The sequence below is a fragment of the Leptodactylus fuscus genome, chromosome 11 (genome assembly GCF_031893055.1).
Source record: "Leptodactylus fuscus isolate aLepFus1 chromosome 11, aLepFus1.hap2, whole genome shotgun sequence".
Lineage (NCBI taxonomy): Eukaryota > Metazoa > Chordata > Amphibia > Anura > Leptodactylidae > Leptodactylus > Leptodactylus fuscus.
The window spans coordinates 37,754,470-37,778,680 of NC_134275.1; the positions used below are offsets into that span (position 1 = coordinate 37,754,470).

Here is a 24,211-nt window from a genome sequence, read left to right on the forward strand (position 1 = left end):
CACAAAGAACAATCTGATACCATGGACCACTTTTTATATATATATATATGAAGCCTATGCCGACATGATGGAAACGCTGACCACGGGCATGCCAAATCTGCTGGCAGACAATATATGCACCGACACCTGGGCATAAAGAACTGCGGCCATGCCAGACTGTGCAGCCACTGGCTATAAGGGAGGACTAGATCTCCACCTAGTGGTCGTAATTTCGGTCATCTCCATGCCGTATCATCATCCAAAATTCATGAACCTGAAATATACCCTAAAGCACATCGAAAAACCAACGCGCTTTCTCACGGCAATAAAACGGCGCCTAGAAATCAGTGAACGATCTTCACGGCATAAAACATAAGAGACTCTAATTTTATATAACTGGAACCATTTTACTGTATATTTTCATCCTATAGGAAAAGCTATAAAAGGTTATTAATAATCCGGTCCCACTACTGCCCCCTATGTGACACATTGGGTTTTAATGTATTCAGCTGGCAGGGTAGACAGTATATTTTTATAGAAATCCTAACACTGAAATGACTGCCCCTAATCTGAAGGAAAGGGAATATGAATCAAAAAGGGAGGCGCTATAGTGGGGGCAGGGTAGTCAGACTAAGGCAACATACAATCGGTCTTGGTCATGATCTGTATGTGATCTGTTTTTCGGATCGGTGAGAAGGCATTGCATATGGACTCATTCATTCTATACATGGCCATAGCTTTCACAGATCACTGTCCGAGCTGTAAAAATAAGCTGCAAAATATGGTTGTGTGCATAAAGCCTAACTTTGAGCTGATCCACCGACAACTTTGACATAGTAATCTTGACCTAAGCTCATCCCATCTACTACGCCGCAAGATTTCTAAAACAAACAGGAAACTGGGGCAATAAAGCGGTGGCACCTCCTAGGGGTGGGGAGTGTTGTAGTCAGTCGCCACCAATCCAACGTATATGTACAAATGGGTACTATGGAAGTGAAATTAGCCCCATTTCCTTTCCCTATGGTTGGATTTGCCCTGTACAGGGTTTCCCATGTTCACCATCAAGGGTTATGTCGCTGCTCTCTGCGACAAGGCAAATGGAGGAAAGTAAACAAGTACCACCATTATAATGGCTGCAGGCTAACCAATCACAGCGTGGCTCTCATAGTCTTATCTTCACTATACAAATGAAAGGAAGAATCTGATTGGCTGCGTTTCACATTACCCTGTTCATAAGTTCTCTGATATGGGGATAGGGGATGGATAGTAGGTCTTTGCACAACTGTATATATGTCACTGTGTCATTTCGGTATATGTTCTATGTAGAAAATACATCCGAGTTCAGAAAGGTGCAACCGCCCCCCCCCACCACATGGACGTATAGACAGTATATAGACTATAAGGGACCTCTAGAGTGGACGTCACGTACAGAATGATGAATGTTAACCCTTGTGTATAGAGAGATGATGAATTTGCTATGTAAATAATCCTGATATGTAAATATCTGCTTGCCGTCTGTGCTGTACAGATCAGTCACCTCATCTCATTGTACATAGACATCTGCTACTGACTTCAACTCACCTGTAAATAAATGTATTGATGTAAAAAGGTTGTCAGTGACTATTCCTCCGGCATCCTCTAGTATGAGACAGGATAGGTCATCAGTATATGATCTGTTTGGGTCTGACAGTCGGGCCCCGCACAGATCAGCTGTGTCAGAAGCTGCAAGTAGACGGGCAGCACATGTACTACTGCTTCTATTCAAGTAATGAGAGAGGCGCTGCAGTTCACCGGAACCACCACTATGCAGTGGGTGGGGCTGCTGCACTGCTGCGGTTACTTGAATGCCATTCATTCACTAGCAGTTTCCAGCACCCGCTGCTCTCTGTATAACACGAACAGCACCCACTATGATGGTACAGTATCCGGTGAACGAACATTGGGGGGAAATTATCAAAGCAGATATTTGCAACTTTTTTTTTTTTTTTGTTCCACTTGCACAAGAATTCTGCAACTTTTTTGATTTCTCAACTACTCTCTTCACAAGTTAATGCCAGTCTTCATTTATAAAGTGCCTCCTCTACCAGGCCGTGCGCGAGGAGGGAAATCTACATTCCCTACATCAAATAAATGATAAGTCTGGCGGTCAACAAATGAAAAGTTACCTTTTTTTTTTTTTTTTCCCTTTAGTGTAAAAACCCTGATTGTGTATTTCCCACCATTTGCTGAAGGGTTCTTAAGGGGGGCACACAGAATATTGCTAGTTTAGGTTTTAACAGCTATTTATTGGAGGCATTATCTATACGGGGCTCTATGGAGGGCACCATCTCTTAGGCTTATTTATCCTTTACTATGGGCAAATTTGGGGGTAGTCCTAAATTTATGGAACTAGTTTTGGGGCCACTCGAGAGTGTGATACTTTTGTGAGTCTAGTCTGTGTGTAGGTGTAGTGCCATTTATAGAGTACAGTGACATCACTTAGTGGCACTGTATAATAAGGGGTCTGCGGTACTATTTTTGGGCACAATATACTGTATGTATAACACTTAGGCCAAATCCGCTTTAAAATCAGCTCCACATTTCTTTGTGTGAACATACCCTTAGGAGTGCCGGCAAAATAAGTCAGTCTTGCTATAGGGCCAATGCCCAGGTCCGGCCATGGTAACCCCCACCCCATCAGCTATGTGTGTTACATGTAGGATAATGACCTAGCACAAACTACACAGACGTGCCAATATAAGTCCAGTTTTAGAGATTTGCATATTAAACAGGTTTTTTCACATGGTCCCCTTTAATGTTTTGCATAACGTGCTACTGAGCTGAGATCACAAAAACAACCCTGCTGTTACTTCAATTCAGTAGAAGAACAGCCACTTAACAAAAATTTTTTTATATGAAACTGCAACTTTTCTGTTTAAAGGGGTTGGCCACTTTCAGACCAATATTGACAAACAAATGTACAATAAAAAGATATACAATTTTCCAATATACTTTCTGTATCAGTTCCTCAGTTTTCTAGATTTCGGCTTGCTATCATTCATTCTGTTACTTCTAGAGAATAAAACTCTGACCAAGTAACAGAATGAATGACAGCATGCCGAAATCTAGAAAACCGTGAGGAACTGATAAAGTATATTGGAAAATTGTATATCTTTATATTGTACATTTGTTTGTCAATATTGGTTTGAAAGTGGCCAACCCCTTTAATTTTTTTTACCTCAAACAAGTTTGCAAATTGTCTTAGGCTAAGGCCCCACGAGCCATAAACACAGTGATAAAGCGCTGCGGGAAGAACCGCTGCGTGATCGCATTGCGGTTCTTTCTGCAGAGCTTTGACAAGAAAGTTCAGAGTTTTCCTCCGCTGACTTTCTCTTCCCATTATATCTACGGGAAAGCCACCGGCGTTTCCATAGATATAATTGGCATGCTGCAATCTGCAAAGCCGCAACGGCTTTGCAAATCGCAGTGTGTCCGCGCTGTGATCTTTTCCACAAAGTGCGAATCACATCCAGTTTTCCTGCACTGTACAACGCCGCGATTTTTCCTGCAGCGTCTCCGCTGCGGGCAAATCACGGCGTTTACGTCCCGTGGGGCTTTTGTAGAAAAAGGGATTCTAATGATAGAATCCCTTTAAGGCGAAGTCCACATCGAAATAGCCTTAATAAAGGCTATTCTTCTACCTTTATTATTCTGATCTGCACCGCTGTTTTTGTGATTTTTTTTTTTTTTTTTTCTGTTATGCAAATGAGTCTTCAGACTGCACAGGGGGCGTTCCTCTGTGCTTTTTGAGGCTGTGCGAAGACACTCAGCAACACCTCTGTCCTCTTCTTGCAATCGCCTCTTCGCCACATCATCAGCTGTCAGAGCCACCTGCGCATGTCCATTCGGCCATTTTCCTGTGGCCTCTTACACGAGCGTCCGTTTGGCCACAGGAAAATAGCCGAACAGACATGCGCAGTTGGTTCTGCTGGCTGATGACACGGCAAAGAGGCGGTTGGGAGAAAAAAAACCGAGGCGTCGCCCCCTGTGCATTCTGAAGGCTCATTTGCATATGGAAGAAAAAAGGAAATTCACAAAAACCGGCAGTGCGGATCAGAATAATGGTAGGAGAAAATAAATTAAAGGTAACCTTGTGAAGAATTAAAGACAAGACACAGAAATCATCAAGAAAGAGACGGAATATTCTGGCAGCCGTATTCTTTATAGCTACGTAAGGGGGAAAACCAGACGTTCTAAAAAAATATATAAATTACAAGTAATAAACAGAAACCTGAAGGTAGGAGAAGCTCCTGACACAGCTGCCGGACAGTATGAAGCCGATGCGCAAACACAGTGAGAGCTTTATTCACACATCTGCAATGGTGCTCTGACTTGTAAGGGGCTTTTTTTCTGCATTTTTTTTCCCATCATGTTCTGTTAAAAAAAAAATAATTAAATAAAACGATTTGTACAAACTGCTAAAACCTCGTCCCCTTGGCTGGTAAAGTCCTTGATTATTTCTGATATTATTGTGTTTTCTTCCTGAGCCGTTCATGTGGTTAATACGGTAAAAAATACGGAGTCTCTAGTAGCAAAAATCTACTTTGCAGGTATGAAAAGTGCGGTCACATCAGTACAGCAGAAATGTTAGTGCGAATAAACTGCATTACCGGACATAGCCTATGTACAATAGTGGCGCTGTTTCTGAACTAAGTAGGGAGTTTTACCAAGTGTTAGATCATACAGTGCCTAGGTGCGACTCGCCAATACAGAGCATGCACGGTGGCGCACCCTATTGGCTGCATTATGCTCACTTTGTGGGATCCCACTCTAAGGCTGCAGACATATGGGGAAGGGGGGATAGGGGATTAATTACACCAGGTTTTAAAAGCTGGATCAAGCAGGACGCTTATCTTTTCTGCATCCACAACTGAAAACAATGGAAAGCAGAATCTGCTGCAAATGCCTTCATGTGAACAGTCTCTTATAGTACCCTCTGCTGCCTCCTTGTGATTCCCACACGGACCACACACCTCTAGTTACCAATGGCCAGAGCTGTTGGAAAACTAAAAAAAAAGTAATTTCTAGGGCGCTGATTCTTTTTGACTGGTGTGGACAATAGCAGGAATTACTTCGTGCAAAACGTTTCAGGTGGCGAGAAAGAGCAACTGAGCATGCGTGACCACCGTCCAGGGACTAGTTCTGAAAAGGTATCAAGAGAACAGCAGGAGGTGCCATAAGTATGTATCTAGACAAAGGGTTTGTTTGTTTCTCTGTTTTTTAACACTTCCACTTTTTGTGTGATAGGGAAATGTAATATTTAAAGGGATTTTCCAAGGAGTAAACATTCTTATTTTAACTCGTCTATCTGATCAGTGAAGGTCCAATACTAGGACACCAACAGATCAGCTGCTTGGGCGAGCATCAGTTAACAGCCCAGTGTGCTTGGTATTCAGTGAAGAGGCCGCAGTGCTCTCCAAACCTTATAAATGATCAGTGGGAGTCTTAGGTGTGAGACCCCCTCCCCCGATCTTCCCAACCTAGGTCATCAATATTCAGCTTCTGGAGAACCCCTATCAGTATGTCTTTGGAGTGTGGGAAGATATCCACACAAATATGGGGAGAACATACAGATATTGCCCTAGGCAGGATTCAAATCCAGGACTCCAACGCTGCAGTGCTAACCACTGAGCCACCAAGCTGCCTAGGCTTATTACACACAGCTATATATAAAGTCTATGCTATATGGACTTTTATACGGCACAGATAGCATGAGTTTAAGAGTATGGCTCCACAGAATTTTAGGGGGTTTTACAATTTCATAGAGAATTTGATAGAAAATGTTTCAGTGAAGAGCAAATTAAGGAGAAATGATCCCCAATACAGTGTTGTATGGAGGAATTATATAACCCAGCCTGGAGTGCCTACAGCGCTAAGGAAAGCAACCTGACTCCATGTGCCTGTGTCTTCACCATCACAGCACTGGCCACCTAAGATACATCCAAAGCTGCATTGGAATAATGCAAAACCTCTGATGTATTGCAGGACGACCCAATAATATAATGCAGCTTTATACAATGTATGGAACAAGTCGAGCTGCTGTACCGACAGTCCTGGCACCTTCACACCCTGCAAAACTACTAGTGGCCCTTCAGGGCTGGTGCAGACGCGTAACATGGTATAGAACTAGATCCTGCTGCACTAGCCAATCTAATTCATATTACTGCACTGCAAACATCACCAGAAGCAGAGGAACATCCATGACACAGATGGTAAATAAAAAAAGTCAACTCCATGAATGAGGCCCAGGGTCCCTCTACATCCTCCTCCCACTGTGAAGAGGAAATATGCAAGGGACGAAGGAGCAGAGACCTGTGTGAAGAGCCTGAAGAAAGGTTCGGAGTGTGCTAAGAAAACTACTCTGCTTCTGCTGTAGGAGTTCCCTTTAACCAGTCCATCTGGAGGTCACATCATTACAGCTTCTACATAAGGGGAAAAGATCTTCGATGGTTATGGAAGGCAGGATGGACAAGGGACAGACCACACGTGCTGAAACGTGGAGAAACCAAGACCTAACATCCTCCTGGACGTCCAAGAAAACGGCCAAGCTCTTCTTCAGTCTGTTTCACAGCACCCAGGTCAATACAAGTGCTACAGAAAAACTATGTTAAAAAAACACCTTAAAATCATGATTTTAGTGATGTCAGGGGAGAAGTGCGGGGATGGACATGTTGGTAGAGAGAAATATAGACTTTTGTTCTCGCTCTACTACCCGTTTGCATGTCCTTAGACTTCTGTCCATCTTAAAGAAATTCAGGAAAATTAAAAACTCAACCCAAAGGCCACAAAAGCGTCAGTGCCTTCCAAGTAATCCCTACTCCATGCTGTGACATGAAGCCAGGGATCTTCATGAAAGAAGAAAGCCCACACAAGGACAGGGTGGTGACACATGGCGGGTACATCCATTGCTTTTGTCTTTCAGGGATTCTGCGCTCGGGGTCTTTTGTCCAGCCTGCCTTTTTGGTTTGTTTCTCTGTAAAACGTGTAATGTTTATATGCAGTTCTTAAAAAAATAAGTGTTGAGCACAGCTGGAGGAGACAGCTCTGCCTTCTGAGGGCTTTGTCCCATGGCCCTACACAAGTCCATTCACCCAGAGGGTCAAGCAAGAGCGTAGGGAAGGAAGGTCACAGCAGAAGGAGCTTTCCATTCCTGTGGATTTTCAAAATCTTGCCCAGACGCTGTTTTGCGGTTGCCAAGCCTTTCTTGGGTCTCTTCCCTGAAAATACAACTTGCATTATCATAATATATTATGATAGAAAGAGGAACATGAATATTCCGGACAGTATCAAACGCCTTACCCTGAACTACTTGACTTGACGGAGAGGTAGCAGAAAGCCGCCGGTGGGATAGGAAGACACCTGGTGCCATAGGGGTAGTACCTCGGTTGACCTGAGCCATGCCAAATATATTGGGTCCTGCTGTGTATTCATGATCCACCAGGCTGCCGGAGAAGACCTCAACCTGTGGTTCTGGTGGAGGAGGTTCGGGTTCAGATGGGAGAATGGGAGGCTCTGGTTCACTTGGCGGCTTCTTCTTACTGGCAACTTTTTTCTTCTGAGATTTTTGTTGCTCCTAGAGAAGAGGAAAGATAATGACATTATACAATACTGAACTCCAGCACTGACCAATTTACACATCATCAGTTCTCTACTTTGTTAATCTACCTGCTGAGAGAGCCTTGCTGCAGCCACAGCTAACCCCGTCTCCACCGAGGCCACACGTGTCCCCTCACGAACCGGACGAGCCTGCTTAGGAAGCGTCGGAGTAACGCGTGCTGACAAAAAGAACAAATGGTTAAAATGTTGGCTGGGAATTAGGTCATCCATAGGTGATTGGTGGGGTCAGACACCCTGCATCACACAGATCAGATAGTTGAAGAGGCTACAGTATTTGGGTAAGCGTTGTGGCCTCTGTATTGAATACCAAGCACAGTGCTGTACTTTGCTTGGTATTATAGGTCCGCCACACTCACTTGAATGGGATTGAGCTGCTATGTATTGATGCCGATCCTTAGTTCAATAGTCAAATAGTCTAAGTCCTGAAAATCCCTTTTAGGCTGTGGCCCCACATTGCGGAAACAGCTTTTGGGTTTTTTTTTTGCAGATTTGCTGCAGTTTTATTTTGAGCTAAAGCCAAGAATGGCTACAAAAGGAATGGGAAATATATAGGAAGTTCTTATACTTCTTCCTGACTTTGGCTCAAAAAAACACAACAAAATCTGCAACAACAAAAAGCTGTGTTTCCGCAATGTGGGGCTTTAGCCATAGCCACATTGCCTACATCTGTAACCGCTAAAAAAATAGTAAGATGTGGTTTCCATAGTAACATTTCATCGGTCCAGGACTATTCAGGATAAAATCCAATATCTTATATTTCACATATGTAAAAGCTTACCAGTAGATGACAGCGTATGCGCTTCAAATGTCCATCTTGCTCTTACTGTACTACATAACAGGCACACTGTCAGTCACTGTCTAGTGGCTGTGCCTGGTATTGCAGCTCAATCCTATTCCCATTAATGGGACTGAGCTGCAAGACTCATGTGACTGGTGGATGTGATGTAGAGGCCACAGCACTCACCCAGGAGGCTTGGCCCGTACAATCAGTTGATCACAAATCTTACAAAATTGGCCAATTTTTTTTTTATGCAGCATACCTGCTAGTCTCCCTGGTAAAACACCTTATCGCTTGGTTCCTTATATGAATCTAGGAGAACGTTGCGATAGATGTGCACTATGATTTAATCTACAATACTGTCAGATGGGAAAGTGAATAACGCCCAAACAAGAAAACAGCAGCAAGTGCAACCAGACCTGCCACAGCCACGCATACCTTTTGGGTTCCATGGAGCATCGTCTGTCTGTTTCTTTTTCTTGGGACGTGACCTCAGGGCTGGGTCATCATCGTCTGACTCCAGAGACGGATAAACTGTAGAAACCAGAGGAGTATAACGCCATCACTATATGTGACAATGAACTCTGCATCATTACCTTTGGTTCACACTAGTGTCGGGATGTCCATTGTTCTGGTCCATCAGAGGACCAGAAGAGAAAGACAAACTGACCGCTAAAATTGCAAACACAATCGGAGCCTGATGGACCTTGTTGAACATAATGGGGCGCATCGGGTGTCAGACTTTTTAACTGACAACTTGCCAGATTTGCATAACTTGTCCGCGATTTTTGACGGATACTGCATGTCTCCAAACATGTGATGAGAACCCAGTGGTCGTGTAATAAATGTAACTCACATAGTATTTGTCATCATAATACATGACATTACAATGTACGGTTTTTAGGAAGAGACGTCTTTGGTTCAGGTATAATTCATTATGTATTTTCTGTTTCCATAGTAACCGAAGTGTGCAAGTCTAAAAAGTTTGCACTCACTGTATTCAGAGTCTTTAAAACATGCTCCCAAGGTCTCTTGCTCATCTGCACTGTCGTCATCGTCTTCGCTGTCCATGCTGCGATGTGCTGGTCGCCTTACGGGCCTCTTTCCTGGCCTTAGGATGACCTTACTGTTTCCCGTGCCCCCGCTGGTACCATTACTACCAGCCTTGTTGCTCCCTGCAGCTTTACCACCTTGTGGTAGACTTCCCGAGGCACCACCCTCTTGTCCTGCTGCCCACCAAGCCTGCAGATTGGTGGGTGTACAGGAGGAGGAGGCGGCTTGGAGATTTGCCATGCAAAGCATGCCTTGGATAGCTTCTTGGGTGCTTGGAGAGGCCGGAGCTTCACTGTACATGACATAAACACAAATAGAAAAGAGAACAATCAGAAATCGCTCAATTATCTTTTTATTTAACAGGAGCTAGTCATAATCAGCGGAAAATCTTTTTCATATGACCTACAGAAATCATAGCGGTAGTATAGACAGCCCCCTCTATTTGTCAGAGCAGAGTCATGGCATTCCTGGTCACAGCGGTTATCTTATGTTATACTTCTAGTCTATCACTTTATGATAGGAGGGGGTCCAATGTCTGAGGTCACCAATCATCCTGAGAAAGAAGGAGCTGTAGCACTGGTGTAGAGCTGCATCCCTTTAAAGGGGTTGCTCAAGATTTTGTGGGTGTTTTTTTTAAATTTATTTATGGCATGCAGCACAGCTCCCATCGACTTCAAGGGGACTTGAACTGTAGTTACAGGACACGACCACTATACAGGGTAAAGAGTCATCCGATTCCGGCTCGGGGTAATATACAGTACAGGCATTGGAAGTGGCTCCATCTGATTTACGTGAAGATCGCCTGTCAAACCCCCACCAATCAGATACTTATGGCCTATCTCTAATGAAAATTCTAGGACTACCCCATTAAGTTTAACCCTGCAAGGCTGGTGGTCACTACACCTGATACAAGCCCTTCATTCTTAGTATTGGTGGAGTTCCAAAGGTCATTGCCACCAATCACATATAGTAGCAACATGGTAATACCCCTTTACTGTATAAGTAGGAGTTAGAAAATTAGGGGCAAAGTCACCACAATAGGGAGCTTTGTAGCTCCTTCAGTAACTCTCCCAACAATAAGTACATGGCAGCACAGCACTATTAAATGGAGATGTATTGCAGATCTTACCCAGTGGCACCACTGTGTAGGGGAAAGATGGAAGGATCTCTCTTTATTCATTTTTGGGGGTCAACAGGAGTCCCAAAAGTTGGACCCCTCACCAATCCTAATGCTATGGAATAGCCAAGTAATATGCAATAACAATAGAATGAGTATACCCCGCATGAAAAGGTTGAGCGGCACAATTACATCGTTAGACAATGTTAGAGCAGTTATGCATCTTCTCCTTACTCAATTTCAGAGTAGTCTGGGCCTCCAACTTGTCGACTAGCCTTCAGAAGGTCCAATATTCCTCCACTGCTAGCTCCAAGTTGGTCCCCATCAGCTTCTCCCATTTCCTCATCTGTGGTATAATCTTCCTATTTCGTGAGGAAAAAAAGGTTTTGAGATTGAGACTTTCACAGAGAGTTCCTTTAAAGGGTTGTTCAGAATTTGGAGCAACCCCTATGGAGGCCAGGTGAGATATAAAGAAAGAAAGCATACTCTCATGGTCTCATGCTGGTGCTTTGTTTCTCAAAGTCCTACTCCCTATGTGACTGCCGTGGCCTCAGTGGTCGCTGGAGAGGGACCTGAGATATCACTCACATGTCACCAGCTCCTTACCAGCGACCGCTGAGACCACTGACTGGTCTCAGCAGTCACATGGCTGAGCTACTGGCAATAAGGCTCCAACACAAGACTGAACGAACACCATAGTAGACAATGGAGTCTGGGAATAAACATACTTTTTTTGTTTATTTCACACTTTCCCTGTCTTCCACAGGGGTTGCATCAATTCCTAGACAATCCCTTTTACACAAATCAGTATATCACTTACCTCCACATCAAACTCCAGTTCCCCAGGCTCCCTCACCCGATTGGGGTCTGAACATGGCTTTGCTCTTGGGAGCTTCCGGGGGAACTCTGCAAGATGAAAAATTAGAGACAAAAAGATGTGTACAGGATAAAATTTGTTGGGGTATCTAATTGGGGTGTAAAATCCTTCCCACAATGCTCCTTGGGAATAATATGCAAATTAGATCTCTCCAGAAGGAAGACAAGTATGTCTGGTGTCACCTATAAGACAACATCCAACCCATAAAAGGGCCTTTCAACATGACGAAGGATCGGTGTCTGGTTTGGCCAATATCTATAGTCATATTTCAAGGCTCTTTAAAGTGGTAAATCTGCTACTGATATTTGAATGAGGATGAGCTGCCGTACCAGTAGCTGCCCATGGCCTAGAGGTGAGATGTTCCTGGGGTACAATTCTGTACAGTTCAGTTTAATCCCTATAGAGAAGCAAACTCACTGATGCCAATCCCCAATAAAGAGCAAATACATGCCAAGCCTAGAAATGGGTACATACTATGCAGCTTTCTTTTCGGAGGGGCCAGTTTTCTCTCTTTACGTGGAGTCTCATCAATTTGAAGATCATCTTCAGAGTCCATAAAAAAAGGGTCACTGGAAGAAAGTTCAGCGTCCAGAGCTTCACTTTTAGGGATTTTTGTGCCAGCGCCCTGACGCCGACTTCCTGCTCCTACTCGGATCTTTTTACCACTAGAATGAAAATGGAAAGAAAACGTAAAATGTTACACGCAGGGATGGACGTGAATGACTTAAGGAAGGCCTATCATGTCCTTGAGCGCAGGACACGTTATATACCATTATATACCAGTGCAAAGGGATGTGGTGTTATTTGGTATATTTGGGCATTATGCTACAGATAGTGTGCGGGGTTGTAGTATTATACCCAGTATACAGAGGCAAGGCAAAACAACCAGCGGAAGAAAATGTGGCATTATACTTGATATACAGGAGCACAGTGCTACATACAGAGACTAGGAGTGTAGTGTTACGTCCAATATACAGAGGCATGGCGAAACAGCCAGTGAAAGGGGACATGTGTTATACATATACGGTAAAGTATGAAACCTGGTCTATAGGTTACACTTATTTTCTATATCTAAGGTCGAGTAACCATAGACTACAGTATAGCAAGGCAAGCTGGGATTTGCAGATTCTTAGTCCCATTGGTAACCATTTTGGTTGCCATCTGGAGCCCTGAATGAGTTACAGCCAAGGACGGCATCTTAGGGTTCATTTAAAGACAGGTGCAGGTCCCAGAGGTGGCATCTAAAAGACATCATGGCATACCCTTAGGATAAAAGTCTTTCATGGGAAAAACACTAAGGCCAAGGCTCCACGGTGTCAAATCGCAGTACTTTACAGTCCCTGCAAGTCCCATCCACACATCACAGAAAAATCTGAGCAGCAGAAATGCAGCGATTTCTAAAACGGTCGTGGACTTTCTGGGCAAAGACTGCGGGAAAATCCACTCATCTAGACCAGGGGACAACAACTCCAAACCTGCCTTTACAGCTAAAGGAGTAGTAAGATTAGGACATCTGGAGTACCACAGATTTAGAAAGAGGTAACTGTGAGAGACTTCTATATTTCACCAGTCCTTCACACTAAGATGTCACAGCATTACCATGAAAAACAAGTCCCCTACCTCATATTTGTACCATTGGCCAGGACCAGTCGCAGTTTGCTCTCGGTTAAGTCTGAATCCAGTAAGCAGTCTTCAGGCTTTTCATCAAGGTCATCCATGAAATCTTCTTCTCCCTAAAGAGGAGAATAAAACAGATTAAGAAAGCCATCAAGTTAAAGAAATGGGAGGGGGCAACGAGACCCCTCCCCCAAACTACAATCACATCACTGATTACTTATTATCTGCACACACTGGACTGTGTCAGTCGGCCATTCAATGGTATGGAGCCCTTATAGTGAATAGGGTCATAAGGAAGTTCCCTTCATAGCTGACAGCTGATGCACTGCTGCGCATGGAAAAGGCCATGAATCTGTGCTGTGGCCCTTCATTCCCAGTATGGGGGCTCATACGTCAGCCCCATACCAGTTATCATAAACTGTCAGCATATCCCATACATAAGCCATCACTTTACAAGATGGAAATGAGCTTTAATATTGGAAGGTCCACAAGAAAATGGTGTGTCTAGATCTTGCATAAATGTTTGTTACCATGCTTCCAAAATAGAGAACCAAAGTCTGTTTAGTGCATACGACTCGGATGCAGATCTATATGACTGTCAGACGACCTAGGCGTAGTCTGATCTTATAGTCACTCACACTACCATCTGTGCTCTATTTCTTGTGAGCAGCCTACCAAATGCATGTCATGAGGGGTGTAAGAATTCACCCTTTAATTCCCTGAAGTGAAGCATGTCACTGAATGAGTGCCATAAAAGATCTTCTGCTTGTTCAATTCCTACAGAGGTATCAGAGTAAGTCACCATTCCTTGCTTTACCTACCATTTCCTTCTTGGGGATCAAGGCTTTCCCTTGCATGTCAGACAGCTCTGGGCTCATGTCATCCTCCTGACGACTTCTTCCTCCTTTCTTTAACAGTTCCTTGGTTTTGAAAGCTTTCTTCTTGGAATTCTTGGCCAGGAGTGACATGACAGGAGACGAAGTGCCAGTGATAGGACTACGAGTCATACCCAACAGATTGCCAGTTTTCTCAATGTTTTGATGGAAGATATCCTAAGGGTAAGGACACACATTACATGACACATGCATGGCATGACGTTTGTAGTGGGGAGATGAATTATAGAAAACCTCACCTCCATTAATTTGACTTCACGATCCAGATCCTTTATGAGCTGAACAGTACTAATGGTCTCCGGGATCTCCTCCTCATGATCCATAATTGCCTGCAAATCAAAGCATATCCAAATGAGTTGGAAAGCCCAGGACATATGGCGGCATACATTGGGACCACCAGAGATAGCTCAGCGCTATATTTCAACCATCTCCTGTGGTCCAATTGAAATGAATGGAGGAGGAACATACTAACTAGACCACCACTCCATTCAAAATGGCGAGCATAACACCCCCACATTGTCATTACGGGTTGGGGTCTAATCGCTGAGATCTGCAACGTCTGTGAATAGAGGGTAAGTTGATGAGATGAAAAACCTATAAAAAAGTACATGAGACACAAGGACAGATGATGGGAACTCAGGACCCTTTTCTAATCATGGACTACCCCTTAACATACAAATGAAGTGCACCTCCTTCTTGGTCCAAGCTTTGAATGCAGTGTTCAGTGCTTTGGCTCCATGGAGTAAATAAGATGCTGGATGTCTTCTGTTTTCTCTTAGACCTGAATATACAAAGATAGGCAGGAAATTAGACAATGAATGACATTCTTATTAGGAGTTATAATATGGAGTCAGTGCATGCACCATCTTCTGGGGACGGACGATTCTGCTGACCAGCCCTCATGCTTCATAAACAATTCACTTTCCCATCTCAAAGTGATGGCATATCCATAGGACCCCCAGAAATCCTAAGACTATAGTGGGCGCAGCAGTGATTTAGACCTGCTGTCTTTTTAATGCTTTTTCCTACACACGGTCACTTGAATGGGACTAAGATGTACCAGGTCACTGATGACTACAACGTCACTGACAAGGAGAAGGTGCCAAGGTGCTTGTGAGCACTGGAGCCTCACATCAGTTGTATGTGGAACTGCAGCCAACCCCATCCAGTATAGTGGGCTACACTACAGTTGGCAGCACAGGTGGTGGCCAAAACTGCATGGTCAGACAGTGAAAGATCCACAACGCTGAACCAGCCCTTCATTTTCAGGATCCCTGGAAGAAACAAAAGGGGTTAAATACTTACCTCTAAATGTATCCAGTAAATGCTTTCCCACGTACCAACAAATAGACTCAAAATTTGGAAACTTAAAGAGGTCGGCTGTACTCAACCTCTTCTCAATTTCATACGCTCTGTAGGATGAAAGAAAACATTTTAGATACAAAACAAACCAAAAAAACGATAAAATTATATCTACATCATTCAGTCTGAATTGAGGATGACTCAGGTCTATTGGGAGAGGAGGTATCATTGGGGAAACAGGCGACAATGTGGTTTGCACTGTATGACGGAGGGGCAGCCTAAGCCTTAGGTCGCAACACTGCCTTTTACAGTACCATGAATGAAATTTTATTAATCTCATGCACACATTGCAGAAAAAGAAAACTGCAGAAAAAGAAAACTGCAGAGAGGTGATCGGTGCAGGAGTCAGGTGTCAGACCCCAAAGAGCTGATACTGGGTTGGTAGGGCAGGGAACAGAAACAGGCCAGCAAACATAGGGGTTTTCTTATACATAAAATAAATTAGTGACCCCCCCCCCCCATGACACACCCACACCAGATTTGCACACTATGCCTGTCTTCCTACCTGAGCTGCATGGCAATGTTCAGACTGTGCAGAAAGTTTCCTCCAAAAGCCAGACAATCCACAGGAGTGAGCACGGCATGGATCCACCCTATGGAGAGCAGACATGTAAGCCTAAACCCCCCCACACATTATCTGTAAATAGGTATGGGCACTGCAGTAGTAACATGATCACCTGTAGGGATGAAGAGCGTCTGGCCCTGCTTCACCGGACATCGGAAACACTTGTCCACCTGATCACCGAAGAACAATTCATTCTGGTTTGAGGAGCTGCTCCAACACTCAAACAAGGCCAGGTTAGTCTTGGTAGGTTGGATCAGGTAGAAGATCTTTTCTCCCTGTAGAGGTAACACACACATATAAAGGCCATGACTGGGAAATATTGGAATTATAACATATGGGAACGCTCCACTCACAAGACACCACAGCTGAACATGCAGGCATGACTGCAGAGTGCGCCAATACTTAGACTAGTGCTTGCCAGATGTTGAAAATCTACAACTTCTAACATGTTCTGAGAGTCCAGTTGCTATGAAGCCACATCCACATGTTCAATGGATAGCCCACTGATTTCATCAGGCAGCACACTGTTCATATTCACCACACTGCTTGTATCGCTTTTAGTAGACTACTTTAGGCAGATAACCCCTTTAAAAGAGTTGACTAGTAGATAAATATTGATGAGCTATCCTTAGAGGCTATCAATATCTAATAAGTGGGAGTCCGGTACCTTGGACCCCACAGATCAGCTGTTTGACGATGGCCACTGTTACTACAGTGATGATTCATTTGTCACATGGCCATGCAGCTCAGTCCCTTTCAAGTGAATGGGGCCAAGCTGTAATATCAAAGACACTATAAGCTCTGCTTGGGGAAGAATGGAAACCCACGCGCTAGTGTGAACAGAGAGCAAGTCAAAACTTGAGAAAAAAACTCTTTCAATGTAAAACCAGATACATGCTTACCTTTAACACATGGTACCAGACAGACGTGCCCCCAAAGTCTATGTGGAAATCCGTGTAGCTGTCTTTGACGCCCATCAAGCAGTATTTCTGGACATTCGGTCTCTCAAACACACTCTGTTCGGGCCATAGGTTTTCAACCCAAGAAAGTTTGCGGACAATTTTTGGAGTTTCCACAAGGTTAGATAACCTATGAAAATGATATGATCAAGAAATATAACTGATGCAGATTAGAAATCTGTGATTTGTGACTAGTTCACACCACTTGCAAATAAAATAGTTGCAAGTGGTGGGTTTTTTTATGCCAGCCTCACCACTTTTCCAAAAGTGGGTGCGGTCTAGTTGTGGAGGAGGCCAGCGTTAGCGCCATATTTATAATAATTTACACCCCAAAAGTGGTGTCATCAATGACAAAATCTATGGCACCCCCTGGCATGCCATAGATTTGGGCCTAAGCTGCAGCCTCATCATGAAGTAAGACCCCTTTGGCTGGTGTGTATTGTACACTGGTCTTGACGAAGTGTTATGCCTAGTGCAGGGCCTGAGGACGCAGAGTATGACACAAGGATACAAAAAGCAGCAGAGAGAATCCCTGTCAAGCTTTTCATCCTCAGGCCCTGCACGAGGCATACCAGCATGGATCAGTTTATTACATTCAGGATCCCATAGATTAAGAATAGAACTGCAGATCACCTTGTCTCAGAGAACTCCAAGCTGATAACATTCAGCACTTTTTCCCTCTTAGGGCTATTGTAATATTTCACAAAGTCCTTCAGCTTCATCTTCATGTCGGCTTGTCTTGTCACATCGATCACATCAATCTCCTTCTCTGCCCCTGGAAATACAGAGGATTAAGATGACATTAAAAGTGTATTCTGACAATTAAAGGGGTTATCCAGTTTCTAACATTAATGGCCTATCATTAAAGGAATTTTCTGGGCAAAAAAAATGTTTTGATTTTTTGTTTTTAAATGTCTGTTAGAGCCATTAATGGGTTAATAGATGCATCCAAATACCCTTAGCAGTGTTGAGTGATTTCTGGATGTCTCTGGGAGCGCCTAGTGTCTCCTGCCTTTGTTTACTTGCTTTAGCTTCCTGCTATGTAACATGTGACCACCCCATGGATATGGGTAAATATACATTTTTGATTAATTATGTTATTTAAAAAGTAGGAAGGGGGAGGGTGTTTAGATTAGTGTAGGGATTTCCAGTCATCCCGGACAACCCCTTTAAGAAAGCCATGCTGTCTAATAGTGATGACCTATCCAAAGAATAAGCCATCAACGTTAGAAACTGGAAAAAGTGTTTTTTTGGGCATTACATATTGATCTGTGGCAGTCTGAAAACAGGGACCCCCAACAATTGGCTGGTTGAAAAGGCTAGGGTTCCAGTGATCTATGTGCCTGTTTACTGCATACCAAGCACAGCACTTGAATGGGACTGAGCTTTACCATGTGACTAATGACCATGACGTCATCAGCACAGAGAAGATGCTAGCCTCTTCATACAGCTGATCTGTGGGGTGAAACAAGTGTTAGGCTGCCACCAATCACACATTGATGACATATTGTACCTCTTTAATATATATAGAGCATAGAAAAAAGTCATCACCATAAGAAGACACGTCCCGTGTCTCCCACTGCACACCGGCACCATTGGTAGTAGGGAAGACTGGAGAGTCACCACAAAACATGTCACTCACAAACTTACCCACATAATACTCCACATCGTTCACTGTGAAGGAGGGAGGGGGAAGGGTCATGCCAAGTCCATCTTTTTTCAGAACCAGGATTGGGACACTGAAACTGTTCTCCTCCAAATACTCCACGGTAAGCTGAGCGCCCTGCGGCTTCAGGACCACGTCATCTGCACTGGATATACAGGACACTTAGTGAGAACCAAAAGCAGCAATGAAAACGACTCCACGGTGATGTAACGATATACCAACATACCTACACGGAACGCAGGCTAAAATTATAGGTAGTGACTGTTTATATGCCGAGCACTCCTCATTAAGTCGGCTTTACCTTGGAAAGTTCCTGCTCCTCAGTTCTTTGATGAAGCTTGCGCTCCCAGTCTGTACAGGTTTCCCCACTTCTTTGCACACGGTAGTATCCTGCTTTGCGTTTCCTCGTCTTTTCTTCACTGAATTTATAGAAGATCAGAGAATTAGTATGGGAGCAGCTTAGGGTTATACTTTGCATAAGCTGGCTACTATGTATTATGAGAGGTCTCCCCTGAAATATGCCAACAGGATGGGGGAGGTGGCTGTACCATGCATAAATAATACAAATACTTACTGACTGATGGACCATGAGTGATCTGGCAGTTCGGACAATGATACAGGTCAATCTCAGATGCATTTTCCTCCTCCACGCCAACACAACTGTCATTAAGGGAGTGAAGGGTTAGCAAAAACTGTGAATCATGGCTTCTCTACAAATGAGGTGATGTCATGTCACATCCATTCTGCAGATCAAGTCAACTGGACTAAGCTGCAGTACCAGACACAACCACTATATAGGTATGGCACTGCACCTGGTATATGATAAAGAGAATGCAGCAGTTAAATAAGCACCGGGCCCCTCAAATGAGCTGATCGGTGGAGGTGCCCATAGACCCCACTAATCTAATATTCATGACCTATCCTAAGGACAGGTCATCAATATGGAAGGAAGGAAGGAAAATGACATAGCTTACCTCCCATGGAACCAATCTTGGCAGACATCACATTCAATCATAAAGCGGGTCACGTCATAGGGTAGACGGCACAAGCAGTAGACTGGTACGGACGCCATGCTTGGTCACTACAGACAGGGTTAAGAGTTTCCACTTTATCTCCACTCAGTAGGTGACAGACACATCGACAATCGCGATTGTAGTGGAAAGGAAGATTGTGGAGGAACCCTGCAGAGAGTAAGAGGGAAGACCATGAAGAGAAGACAATATAGCTCTATGTAAATGACGATGAAGAAGGTCTTCAGGTGACAGTCACTACTGTGGGTAAGAGATCAGGGTCCCTGAAGTAGTCCTCCATCAAATGGTTTCTTTTATATCAAGTCAAACGTCAAACTCACTGAAAGGGCTTACACCAAGTTAATAATCACTTACCCACAGGGCCACTGGGGGCTCAACCAATCCCAAGAACAGGGTGCTAGTATCCATTTTTGAACGGAGTGTAAAAAACAGCAGTGGCACTATAACTACTATGATGGACCTTATTATACAAGCTCTTGGCTGGCATCATATACAGTAGGCACAATAAGTGATATAAAGTACTGGGACCATAGAGGCATTATTATAGGAGCCCACAGACTGGTGCGGTCTATCAGTCATATATAAACTGCCCCAACCTTCCAATGGTGCTATTGACGGCACTATGGAAAATATGAACTTTAAACTGGGCACTATTATAGGGACACTGTGGTGGCCAGAAAATATGTGAGTGTCCTGAAAGATTATTACATTGGCAAAGGTCATCACAGATAGTAGGCACTATGAAGAATATAAGCCTTACAGTGGCACCACTATTACACCGGCAGTGTGGCTGTCAGTGCTGCAGAACAAGTTGGCACTATTGGGAAACTATTATATGGGCATTATAGTTGCCATCACATACAGTAGGCACTAATACAACTGTGGTTGGTAGCTCATACATATGGTTGGCATCACATATAGCAGGCACTCTTACAAGGATACTATGGTTGGAGTCACATACAGCAGGCACTCTTGCAGGGGCATTATGGTTGGCATCACATACAGTAGACACTCTTGCAGGGACACTACGGTTGTCATCACATACAGCAGGCACTCTTGCAGGGGCACTATGGTTGTCATCACATACAGCAAGCACTCTTGCAGGGACACTATGGTTGGCATCACATACAGCAGGCACTCTTGCAGGGGCACCATGGTTGGCATCACATACAGCAGGCACTCTTGCAGGGGCACCATGGTTGGCATCACATACAGAAGGCACTCTTGCAGGGGCACCATGGTTGGCATCACATAGAGCAGGCACTTTTGCAGGGACACCATGGTTGGCATCACATACAATAACCATTATTACAGGAACTATACGCTTGTCATCACATACCAGAGACATTATGAGGGATCTGTCACTGCACTACTATGATATGGGTATATGACTGCTATAGGGGCACTGTGGTTGGCATCACTAGCTCATACACATGTCCATTATATCCGCACTTACAGGACTGAGTGACTGGGACGACAAGGCCAATGTGACATAATTCTAGGGCACTGTGCAGACACTGCGGCCAGTATGGCTGTCATCCTCACACCGGGTGTTATATGTCAGACTGCTGGAGCTAACAATGAGGATGATGGGGCTGAGGATAAATCTCCTACCACTGCCCACATTCGCCTCCTTGTCCGGGCACGGGCACCACATACAGGCCGCGGGTTCATCCACTATGTGAGGCCACTCTACGCTATGACGGCTCCGGCCGCGAGTTTTACCTGAGGCCGAGGCCTGGCGCGGCGCCTCTACTCCAGCTGAGGTCAGACCGGTGAGAGGAGCAGAGAAGCGGCCGGAGGGTCGGAAGAGTGACAGCCGGTCAGAGGACGAGCTCAATAGGGTACAGTCCAGACTGGCACCGCGGAAACCGCGCCATAGGTGGCGGAGGGGACTTAGGCCTTCGCGACGCCATTAGCCTACAAGCACCGCCCACTGTCAGCGTCAGAGTTCAGTGACTTGTACGATTTAATAAAGATAGTTGAAAAATGACATCGTCCCTGAGAGCCATATTGGTGGTGGCAGGTTTATGACATGGGTTCCAGCAAAGTCCTGATGTTCGTGTATGAGACATTAAGGGGTTTTCCATATTATTAAAAGTGAATGCCTTTCTTAAAGGGGTCCTGATGCTCCCAACTGTCAAAGGACTGAAAGAAGGATGTCGAATTTAGGCAACATAACTCACAAATGCAGCCTGCTCATGCCTACTTTGGCACCGCCTGTACCCATCCATGTACCTTCAAGCCCCCACACAGTACAATGCCTCTTTAATAGCCCCAATAGAGTATTAGGCTCCTTGTGGCCCCCACATAGTGTAATACACCCTATACATGAGTCCCCCTGCGAACTTCCGGTTGGCACATGCGCAATGGAAGGGCGGCAAGAAGACTTCCTGTTCCTTAGTGAATTAACCAGGGCTGGGTATGTACTTCAGGGTATGGTCCTCGGGTTACGACGAGCCTGCTGCAGAACCTCATTTTCTGAATGCTATACAGTGTATAGCATTCGGCAAATGAAGGCTGATTGTGTAGCAGGCTCGTCCTTTCTACGAGCAGGTAAGTATGCTGTTACCAGTTGACTTTTTCTCATTGAAATGAATAGACCAGCGTTGATTGGCCAGTTGCCAGTGATTTGGCCAATCAACGCTGGTTCTGCCAGAGGCTCGTCTGAGGAGGCGGAGTCTAACATCGGACTATTCATTCCAATGAGAAAAACTCTTGCCTGCCCGTGGCAAGGACGTGCCTGCTGCAGAATCAGTGTTCATTTGCCGAATGCTATACATATATATAGCATTCGGCAAATGAATATATATACTGTATAGCATTTAGCAAATGAGGTTCTGCAGCAGGCTCGTCGTAACCACGAAACAGTATGCCTATACCCCTGCTAGACATGGCAAACTCTCAAAACCGGAAAGAGATCTTCGACCGGAAATAGGAAGGGCGGGACTTAATCCTTTGTTATTGTTGTCAAAGGGGGACTCATGTATAGCATACCTCCCAATTTTTGAAGAACTGAAAGGATATAAATGTGTGGCGTGGAAAATTTAGCCCCACCCACTTTTGTGTTGACTCCGCCCACTCGTTAATTTTTCATGTGCCCGCACACAGTATAATCCTCCTACAGTCACCCGTAAATTATATGTCCCCCCTCCATCTCTCCCCCAGTTTCATATACACCCTTCATCTGCCCCCAGTTTCATGTCCCCCTTCCATCTCTGCCCCCAGATTCATGTCCCCACATCTCTGTCCCCAGTGTCATGCCGTCCTCTCCATCTCTGTCCCCAGTGTCATGCCGTCCTCTCCTTCATCTGTCCCCAGTTTCACGTTCCATCTCCACATTAAAGGGGCTCTATCAGCAAAATCATGCTGATAGAGCCCCACATATGCGTGCATAGCCTTTAAAAAGGCTATTCAGGCACCGTAAATGTTAAATTAAACTACCCCCCCTCCCGTTTTAAAATAATAACTTAAAAAAGAATGTGATTTACTTACGGAACGTGCACGCTGGGCGGGCATTCAGGGTGTGTCTTCATCTTCTTCCCCGCCTCTTCTTCCTCTGACGTCTTCGGGTCCCGTCCTCCTCCGGCGCTTGCTCGCGGACACTGATAAAAAAATATAGCCCGGGCGCATGCGCAGTAGCCGTAGTAGAAGCCGCGTGCTACTGCGCATGCGCCCGGGCTATTTTTTTTTTATCAGTGTCCGCGAGCAAGCGCCGGAGGAGGACGGGACCCGAAGACGTCAGAGGAAGAAGAGGCGGGGAAGAAGAAGACGGCGCACCCTGAATGCCCGCCCAGGGTGCACGTTCCGTAAGTAGAGAACATTCTTATATGTTATTATTTTAAAACGGGGGGGGGGGGGGGAGGGTAGTTTAATTTAACTTTTACAGTGCCTGAATAGCCTTTTTAAAGGCTATGCACGCATATGTGGGGCTCTATCAGCATGATTTTGCTGATAGAGCCCCTTTAAACTTACCTTCTCCTCCGCTCCCTCGCCGCGCCTCTCTCGCTGACACATATGCGGCTGAAGCGAGGAGCTGACACAGGTCAGCTCCTCGCTTCAGCTGCATATGTGTCAGCGAGACCGGCAGCAGCGGCGAAGCGAGGAGCTGACCTGTGTCAGCTCCTTGCTTCACCCGCATATGTGTTCAACTCAGATCTGCGTCCTCTGGACGCAGATCTGAGTTGAAATCAGGACATACCTCCCTCCAACCGGGACCGCGGGACATGTCACCCAAATCGTGACTGTCCCGCGGAAATTGGGACGGTTGGAAGGTATGCTATAGTATAATGCAACCTCAATGTGGTCCAATACACAGTATAATGCCCCGTTATTGTGGTCTCCACACTGTAGAATGTCCGCCCATTGTGTTCCTCACACATTATAATGCGCCTCATTATGGTCACAACACAATATAAAGCCACCTCATTGTAGTTAAAACACAGTATAATGCCATCTTATTGTGGTCTCCACACTGTAGAATGTCCGCCCATTGTGTTCCTCACACATAATGAACTCTCATTGTGGCCCCTCATTATGGTCACAACACAATATAAAGCCACCTCATTGTAGTTAAGACACAGTATAATGCCATCTTATTGTGGTCTCCACACTGTATAATGTCCATCCATTGTATTCCCCACACAGTATAAAGCCCC

General features: G+C 44.8%; 1 protein-coding gene across 1 annotated transcript; it reads right to left on the reverse strand.

Moving 5' to 3' along the window:
• Positions 1 to 4,161: 4,161 nt before the first annotated feature.
• On the reverse strand, positions 4,162 to 21,503 carry PHF8 (PHD finger protein 8). Its single transcript, XM_075259717.1, has 22 exons — positions 21,279 to 21,503; positions 19,497 to 19,703; positions 19,097 to 19,182; positions 18,824 to 18,941; positions 18,507 to 18,667; positions 17,490 to 17,631; positions 16,800 to 16,986; positions 16,010 to 16,172; positions 15,838 to 15,925; positions 15,276 to 15,382; positions 14,660 to 14,751; positions 14,210 to 14,299; positions 13,899 to 14,129; positions 13,081 to 13,193; positions 11,935 to 12,125; positions 11,404 to 11,489; positions 10,818 to 10,945; positions 9,409 to 9,758; positions 8,852 to 8,947; positions 7,684 to 7,793; positions 7,318 to 7,591; positions 4,162 to 7,235 (listed from the first exon to the last, which is right to left on the reverse strand). The coding sequence occupies exons 2-22, from the start codon at positions 19,592 to 19,594 to the stop codon at positions 7,144 to 7,146; spliced, it is 3,003 nt and encodes a 1,000-aa protein (XP_075115818.1). The 5' UTR covers positions 19,595 to 19,703; positions 21,279 to 21,503; the 3' UTR covers positions 4,162 to 7,143.
• Between the last annotated feature and the right edge of the window lie 2,708 nt (positions 21,504 to 24,211).

Coding starts and splice junctions, on each gene's coding strand:
- PHF8 (XM_075259717.1), bottom strand. CDS start 19,594: ATGGCGTCCGTACCAGTCTACTGCTTGTGCCGTCTACCCTATGACGTG. Junction 10,946..11,403: donor AACTGGAGTTTGATGTGGAG/GTAAGTGATATA, acceptor CTCACGAAATAG/GAAGATTATACCACAGATGA. Junction 7,236..7,317: donor GTCAAGTCAAGTAGTTCAGG/GTAAGGCGTTTG, acceptor TTGTATTTTCAG/GGAAGAGACCCAAGAAAGGC.